This window comes from Egretta garzetta, unplaced genomic scaffold (genome assembly GCF_000687185.1).
Source record: "Egretta garzetta isolate BGI_Z169 unplaced genomic scaffold, ASM68718v1 scaffold1021, whole genome shotgun sequence".
Classification (NCBI taxonomy): Eukaryota; Metazoa; Chordata; class Aves; order Pelecaniformes; family Ardeidae; genus Egretta; species Egretta garzetta.
In genome coordinates, this window is record NW_009258752.1 from 156,352 (window position 1) to 164,673 (window position 8,322).

The 8,322-nt window shown below is 49.6% G+C and overlaps 1 protein-coding gene across 4 annotated transcripts; it reads right to left on the minus strand.

Annotated features, from left to right (window-relative positions):
* Positions 1–2,853: 2,853 nt before the first annotated feature.
* RAB9B (RAB9B, member RAS oncogene family) lies at positions 2,854–8,267 on the minus strand. 4 transcript variants are annotated; one of them, XM_035888807.1, is made up of 3 exons: positions 6,536–8,267; positions 5,882–5,992; positions 2,854–5,725 (listed from the first exon to the last, which is right to left on the minus strand). In XM_035888807.1, exons 1-3 carry the CDS (start codon positions 6,565–6,567, stop codon positions 5,353–5,355), a joined length of 516 nt encoding a protein of 171 aa, XP_035744700.1. In that variant the 5' UTR covers positions 6,568–8,267; the 3' UTR covers positions 2,854–5,352. The 4 variants fall into 4 exon arrangements, with proteins under 4 accessions (XP_035744700.1, XP_035744699.1, XP_009647372.1 ...); XM_035888806.1 differs by having other exon boundaries at positions 2,854–5,992; positions 6,536–6,908; positions 8,179–8,191; XM_009649077.2 differs by having other exon boundaries at positions 2,854–5,992; positions 6,839–8,267.
* Positions 8,268–8,322: the final 55 nt, after the last annotated feature.

The following is an 8,322-nucleotide window of genomic DNA, read 5'->3' on the forward strand; positions in this document are numbered from 1 at the left end:
GAGGCACGTCCCCTGCTAAGGGTGCCCTGGCAGCCGCCAAACCAAAGCCAGCCCACCAGCCACGTATCGGAAGAAATAACTTACCGCCTCCCTCTAGCGCCTGCATTTGGACTGCACTCAGTGCTGCAGAGTCCAATCAAGGGAAGAGCAAATAAAAGCTACATGGAACGTTCAGATGCTGCCATTCAAAGGCCATCTGCAAGCCCCTAACAGCAAATTCCTTTGAAGCCACACAGGTAGGCACAGTCCCCTGCCTCGCTCTCTTAGCAAGGGCTCAGGCTCAGCCCTGGGGTAAGGCTGTGTGGGACGAGCAGGAAGGCTCACGGAAGGGAGGAAAAACCCAATGAGCTGCCTGCTGCCACAGCTCAGCCCTCCATCCCCCTGCCTGCGCTAACACCCAGCAAAGCAGGCAGCAGGCACACCAGCTGTGGCAGGGCACATCATGCTGCTCCCCTCCAGCAGCTCCCCCCAGCCCTCTCCTGGCTTCAGTTAGGGCAGGGAAAGGGCTGCGAGTGATGACCCGGCAGGGGGGGGCAGTAGCTGACGAGCAGCCCTGCCTGCCAGGGCCACGGCATGGTGCTGCCACCCATCTGCCCTAAAGGAAGGTCTCACCTGCTGCCTCTCAATCACCCAGATGGTTTCTCTCCATTTCTGCACAGTTTGGCTCTGCTAGGGAGATGCTCAGGGACAAGGAGGGAATAGCAAGTGGGAAGTCCTCGTGGGAAAGACTAAGATTCACAATAGCACAGACAGATGCTGTGCTGCTCATGAAGACGGGAGTCCTGTGTCTGCACGCGGCCATGTGCACCAGCCCCTGAAGAACCCCCTGAAGCCACCAGGAAAGAGCTGCTCCACCAGCCATGCAAGCACTGGGGTCCAGGGGTACTTCTGTCCATCCCCGATTGCTTTTGCCCAAGCAATCACCTCAGGAGGTAACCCACCATTTCACTGACTTCACGGATTGTCCAGGCCCCAGCCTCCCAGTCAAGGGATTCTGACTCACCTGAGGCCTTCAGGCAACTGCTGTCAGAGCTGCCATTGCCTCCCACTGCATCGCTCCTCAGCAGAGCTGAGTGCTCCTTCCTCTGGAGTAGACCATGCCAGTGCCCCTGGCACCAGAGCTGCAGCAAACTCCCTATTAAGAACTGCAGCCTGGAGGGAGGTTCAGAGGCTCCTGAAAGGCCATTTTTAGACTCTGTATCTTTTTTGCTCATCCACAGACACATGTAAGAAAATGCAGTCCCCAGAGAGATCATGTTCCTAGAAACCTCCCTACAGCTGTACTGCCGTGAGAAGCCAGCCTCCGGAGCTAGGGAGGAGCTGCACTTGGGAAACGTTTGGTGTTTGAGCAGCCTGGGTCACCCAGAGAGCACAGCAACTCCGGGGCACCTGCAGCCATTTGGGGCCCCTCCACTAGCAGTTCCAGAGAAGATTTCAGTTTCCTTAGCCCACCAAGAAGCTGCACGGCCTTACAGCTGCACTACCTTGGCCCAGAGCAGCAAAATCCTCAAGACGGCTGTAGGAGAGAGGGATGGACGGGAACAGGAGACTCCCCACTGTTCCTCCCCTTTTGCAAGCACACAGGGATATGCTACAGCACCTGTTCCACATAGCAGCAGCTCACTGCCTTCCTTTGGAGACACTCCTTTGCCCTCCAGGGATCCATCCTCTCCCCAACCCATGACAAAACCCACTGAGCCCTCCTCTAGTGCTTGCAATGGCAAAGGGGGGAATGAGGGAACAGCCTCACTATCTCTCCTGCCTCTGCCCCATTTCCTTACAAATGTCTTGCATCAGGAAAGTCTGTCTAAACCATCGGAACCACTGACCCTTGCTGATGTGAGACAGCCTCACCCAACCCCCACAACTCCTCCAAGGCTGGGACCATCTCCCACCAGGTCACACCAGCCGTCTGTTTTCAGCTGTGTTTTGAAACAGCTGAAATAAGATGCTGGAGGCCCCCAGATATTCCAGCCCACATTTAAAAAGCAGGAGTTCCGAGAACTTGAAACCCTACATTGCTGCTTGAAGTGTGGATAGGCAAGCAGAGAAGAGAGAAAAACTAAAAGGTTCTGCCAACAGAAACGGCAGGCATGGACTCTGCAAACACAGAGAAAGCTTCCCAAAATAAGCGACCATCCTGGCAGGACAGCAGAAGAGAACAGTCCCCATATGCTGCTTTCTGTCTTTCCTTATGGAAATCATGCCTGGTTACAACCCCCTGCAGCCTGAGGGACTGGTTCCAAGAATACAGGAAGAAATCAAAGGAAAGTACCGAGCTTGCTGTGGAGAGCCCAGGCCAAAAATTAAAATGTAGTAAGAGACAGACGCAATGTGGAATATTTCTGTTACAAAAGTGTTTTCTGATACACTCTTGAAAAGACAAAACCGATCACTGGATTCAGCTGGTAAGTAAGTTATATTCCTTCAACTACCAGTCTAGTAGGTACATTCAGGGATAACCAACCTCTTTGATCTCTTAGTGACTTCTTTCTGCCAGATGCTATAACCAACCCAGTTCCACATCCCTCAGGAGAACAGAAGCCGATTTAAACTTTGATAAACCAAGGCAGCCAATTCCTAAATTCACTTGAATACATCCATGGTTTATTTGCTTAAATAAAGGTAGACTCTTCGTTTTACAATTCCAGTTCTGTAGCAATAGCAACAACACAGCAGCATGAGTGGACACGGGGAGGGGATGGCAGTTGGCACTGAACTTTGCAACAAAGAATTCAAAATCCTGGCTCCTTTGGAAATTGTGCACATAATTAAAAATAAATTAAATATATTATACTATACTTTTAAAAATGGATTTTGAAAACACATAAGCCTAATAAAATAGGGGTTTTTTTAAAAGTCAATGATCCGATGTCTGTTAGGAATAGAAGATGCTGTGTAACACCCTCCAGCAATACATACCGTCTACACACGTACAATGAGGCTCTTGAGCTTCAGCTGTCAGTGTCAATATGCACCCAGGGTACGGCAAACAGCATGCTGCACCCGTGCTTCCTACACTTGTTCAGTGTAGTGCTTGTTTGGTCTTTGCCCTCTCCCACAGGAGGTGCCAGTCCTCACACAGATCCCATGAGATCCGTGCTGGGGAAGCAGCAGCTTCACTTGCAGGGAGCTCCCTCAGCAGCACCTCTGGCAGTGCATACGAGCCTGTTCTGATCCCGGGGTCCTGTGCTGACCAGCTCTGGGGGAACCTGTCTGTTCAGAGATGTAAATCAGAACCACAGGTCACAGAGACTGGGATCATGAAGGAAATATCAAGCAGTATTAAACTGAAGAAAAATCTAGAGGCCTGGGGAGATCAGACATTGGTAAATAAACAGTAACAATAACTTTTAATATCCTGTAAAATCTGTTGCAGCTACGGAGGCAGAGCCTTCTCTTATACTTCAAGTGACCTGGTTTTCCAGAGACTGCAAGCACTCCCTACCTATTCCCGTGAATATGAGTGTTGAGCCCTGTTCAGAAATCAGATCCCTCTAAAGCACTTTGCATTAAAGCTTCAGTCCCTTCCACATGTCACTGCCCTGCGGAGAAGGGCAGGATCACCCTGAGTTCCCCCAGAGGAGACTCCCTGCATGCTCACAGATGGCTCGGCAATGGGGATTAGCTGTCACCAGCCAGCATAAGGGCAGAGATTGCTCTGCTCTGAAGTACAGCATAAGTGAGGCTGCTCTATTTGAGCTATAAAATTTACCATCCCGTAGCTCATCACAGTGCAAACCGCATTCAGCAGCTAGCAGAAACATACTCAGGGAAGCTCTCCTTGTGGCAGGCTCCTGTGTGCTTATAGGCCAAGTCACAGTTTTGGACAAACACTTGCATGGGAAGTTGCAGGACATGAGGTTACAATGGTCAAGACAGCAGTCAGTAAGCACTCTTCTCTCTGCTACGCAAATAGCTTGGGACTAAAACCTAGTAGGGGGCAGGAGCTGGGATCAGCAAAGCCTGGCATCCTTTTCTAGAAGGTTCCCTGCTCCCCCCCACCATTTTTCAGCCACCTTGAACGGACATGGAACCAGTGCAGCTCTCCCCAGCGGACTGAATGCAGCAGCCATTAACAAAGGGCAGTTAACTGACTGGACATCCTCTACCAGTAAAGTCTGTCAGATGAGTTACAGATAAAACATACTGGATTCCCCGTTAGGGAGTAAGTCAGCACTGCACCTGACGTAACAGGTAATGAAGTGAACAGTTCTTTGTTACAGCATCCAGATGGGAACATCTGTGCTAAAGTAACTGAAGACACTGATCTGCCAGCTAATGAAGCAAGTGGTCACCAGCCCCGCACATCAAGCAAATGGACTTAACAGCTGACCACGCGTGACACTGCCAGGCACCCGCACACCTAGGAGACATCCCACCCACCTACCATCTGGTCTGCTAGAGCGTATCATCTGGATATGGCGAGTACTTGTGACAAAACCAGCTGAAGTTTCATGCTCCAGATCTCCTGAACTCCTGAGTAACTCTAAACCCTTTGACATGACCCGGCAAGTGTCCATATCAGTATTTTTCATCCAGGCCTTCAAGAAGATCTCTCTCCCTTCAATGAGAAGGGAGATCCGGTGTTAAGCCTCCAGAAGAGACAAGGAAACATATATTAAACAAGAAGCAGCCAGCCTCTCCACAAAATAACACTCACACAAGACAAAGTTAGAGGTGAGGAAAAACAGACCAGAAATAGGCAGCTACAAAGAAGTGATGCTGCCACATTCAAACACAGGTCCATCTCTCCTTCGTACGTTGCTTCAAATCAGAGCTCTAACAATTCTCAGCATAATTCAGTCTCAGACACAATGCACTTATTCCAAACAACAGATACACACATCCCAGCCACTCTACTATTTGGCATTCTCACAGTCGCATAGGCTAGAGTCTCTACAACAGGTTTTGTTCACTATGCTGAGCAGACTTTCCTTTGGCAGTAAGGTCATGAGTTTAGAGGGTCTAGTATTTTTTTTTTAGTTCAGGACTAAAAGACTTCAATGAGTGTCTAGAGCACTCTCAGTTTTTGTTCCACAGACAGTTCTTGGTACAGATCAGAATTCACTGTCCTTAGTGAATTTAAAGGACTTTAACCCAGTCCTTTAAACCTGCTAAAACAGGTAGAGGTGGAAGCAGGACTACATTCACATGCTCTTTTGACAGCTCCCTCCTGCAGATACATCCTTTGTGCTTGAAAACTCCAGCCAGATGGTGAGGCTGCAACTCCCCAGCAAGCAAACTACCTATTGTCCTCACAGCCACTCTCCTCAGAGTGGCCCAGAGCTGTCTGCACTTATTCTGATCCAGCCACTGGCTCAAGAGATGTTCCCAAAGCAGCAGCCACTCTTAACAACAGGAAGACCCTGATTTGGAGCTGGAGTGCAGGTCAATGGTGTGGCCCAGCATGCAGTGCTCTAGCTGCTCCTCTACCGCCAGCACCTGTCGCACAGCCTCCTCAAATGCCACTGCCACATTGGTGTCATCCTTGGCACTAGTCTCCAGGTACGGATAGTTACCATTTTCCATGCACCAAGCCTGGGCCTCCTCTGTGCTCACTTGTCTCTCAAGTTTGTCTATCTTGTTGCCCAGGACTACAAATGGGAAGTGTTCAGGGTCCTTCACGTCAGCATAATAGATAAACTCCTTCTGCCAGTTACTGAGGTTCTCAAAGCTCTGCCGGTCGTCCACGCTGAAGGTCAGCAGGCAGCAGTCTGCTCCCCTGTAAAAGGGAGTTCGCAGGCTCTTGAATCTCTCCTGTCCCGCAGTGTCCCAAATCTGGAGGGTCACAAAACGTCCATCCACCTCCAGGTCCCGGTTTAAGAACTCCACACCAATTGTGTGGAAAGCCTGTGAGTCAAACTTGTTGGTGACATACCGGTTCATGAGGGAACTTTTCCCAACTCCACCATCCCCAAGGAGAATGACCTTTAAGAGCAAGGACTTCCCACTCATTGCAGCAGGGCGGAGGAGACAGTACAAAGGCAATCTGCAGGGTTCAGAAATAGTACAAAATAACTATCTGACTCATGGATTCTGCAGAAATTCACACATAGAACAGAATATAGTATTTCCATCCCCGTTTATGAACAAGTTCTGTATATAGGAGGTAATCTCTCCTGTTAGAGAAATTAGAGCTGGGAATCTGACAAGCTTTCAGGCACACAAGTCCTCCATCAGTTTCAAAATGGAAGCAGCAGGTCACCACTGTAAGTGCAAGGTGAGAACAACTGTTGAGAGTTTAGTATCAATTATACCACTTTTAGTGAAAACTCTGCATCTGAAAGCTTGTCTAGTTCTTCCAAACATACCATCAACAGTTAAGCATCTCTTCTTGCCTGGGTCCTCAGGCTACCAGAGGAACAACAAAATCACCAGGGATCACCATCACTCCTTTCCACTGTACCATCACTAGCTGAATAATTTCACCTATCTGACTTGCTCTACTGGAAGGATGTAAAAGATGTACAGGCCTAACAATACAAGTCATCTGGCAAACCAGTTCTTAATTGCCCCAAGACCGCTGACTCACCTTACAAGTGGAACTGCACTTGTTTTCTGCATGTGATCTCTACAGCTCAGAAGGAGTTTCCCAGGCACAGAGACCCAACTTCTCTGCTGCTCTATTTTGGCAATGCTTTTTGCAGGCCAGTTTGCTAGGGCAGAGGTGCAAGTTCACACTGCAACAACCCCAACACCACAGGTTCCTTAGACAGCAGTCGCAAGAGAAAGGCCAAGTGCCAACTAGTCCTCCCCCTCCTGGGGACATTCTGCAAGCGAAGGTAAAGGCCTGCCACGGAATAAGAGGTTTGTTTGGCTGCTGTCTGTACTGTACCTGCTCTAGAAATACAGTGCTTCTGTCTCCAGGACTGTCCAGGGAACACCTTCCTCCAGCATAACAGTCACTAAAAAACAAACATCAGTCAGTGAGGTTGCCAGAGCACTGCCTTTCAATTTGTAATATTGACCCAGGCTCAAAGAACAACATCAGAGCTCTAGGAAGCTGAAAGTGCAGTACTGATGGCTGGAGTAAAACAGGCAAGGATAAGGTGCTGAGGACAGAGTTTCCCTTGCCCTAAGTAAAATGGAGCCCAGCCCATTTCTGACCAGGGCAGAGCCAGTACATTATGGATGCTAAACCCAAAACAAGAAAAGAATAAATTGAAGGAGCTCTGGCATGAGTGCACAGGCTGTGTAACCCGTGTCTCCCCTCAATCCAGGGGACATCGATAGCTTTGATCTGCTCAGCCTGCCTACACACACACTCTGGAATCTGATCTGAGGATTGAACGTACCTGAATCTGCTAACCGGAAAAGGAGCCAGCTGGCAAGAGCCTGGCATGAAAAGAGATGGGATCTGGCTTGTTTACACCTGGCTACTGACATTCCTGGGAAAGGCGTGGACAGGTAGTGCTGCTTAGTGATGACACCGCCAGACCAACATCCAACCAGGTGAAACAGGAGCATTTGACACTGCTCAGATCAGCTCTCCTATTACTTCCAGGCCAAAACCCACTTCCTGTATTAATCGCAGGGGGTCCTGTTCAACTTTGTTTCTGCTCTTTTTGCAGCTCTTTCAACCAGTGCTTACCACAAAGCCAAAATCAGTAACTTCTGCTTCAAGTTAGTTTCTGTGGAAAGTGCAGAAACTAGCTAAAGGCTCACCAATTTCACTTCCCCTGCACGAAAACACCCCAAATAAAGCATGGCTGAAGTAACTTGATGGGTTGTGAGACGTTTGAGAAGCATCTGTGCAACCCAGTGGTTCTAAAGCTAAGAACAAAATGCAAATGTCACAAGAGACAAACAGGAGCTGCAGCATAGCTCCCTGGAGTTGGCGGCTTTGGGAAACTCACCCCTGAGCAAGTAAGCTGTTCAAAACCCCTGCTGAGGGGGGTTTAAGATGGTTCCTGCACCCCTGTCACCAAAGCGCTGCCTGACACACGCCATCAGCCCTGACAAGAGCTTCCATTTGGAAATGGCTTGCTAGCAAGTGACCAGCAGACATTTTAAAAATGAGTAATGGGTTACGTTCCGCTACTCCAGAGCCCGTCAGGTCAGCAAGACTACTGACAGTCATGACACAGCCATGACACCGATGGGCACACTGCCACCTACGACACCAATGTTAATGCGGTTTGCAACCTGCATTCACAAGCTATTTCGGGGGCTAACCTCGACTTGCAGCAGGACGGACACCCCTCACGCAGGACGCCAGCACCTGTTTGCAGATAAAAACAGCGGGGTGCATGCGTGGGAGCTGCTCCCCGGGCCCGGCCCCGCCCGGCTCCCCAGGCCCTGGCTCCCAGCTCGGCAGGA

What these genes read in the sequence shown, in the direction of transcription:
- RAB9B (XM_035888805.1), bottom strand. Translation starts at nt 6,567, where the DNA reads ATGCAGAAAACAAGTGCAGTTCCACTTGTAAG. An exon ending in AGTGCAGTTCCACTTGTAAG is followed by an intron (nt 5,993 to 6,535) that starts GTGAGTCAGCGG and finishes TGAACCCTGCAG; the next exon opens with ATTGCCTTTGTACTGTCTCC.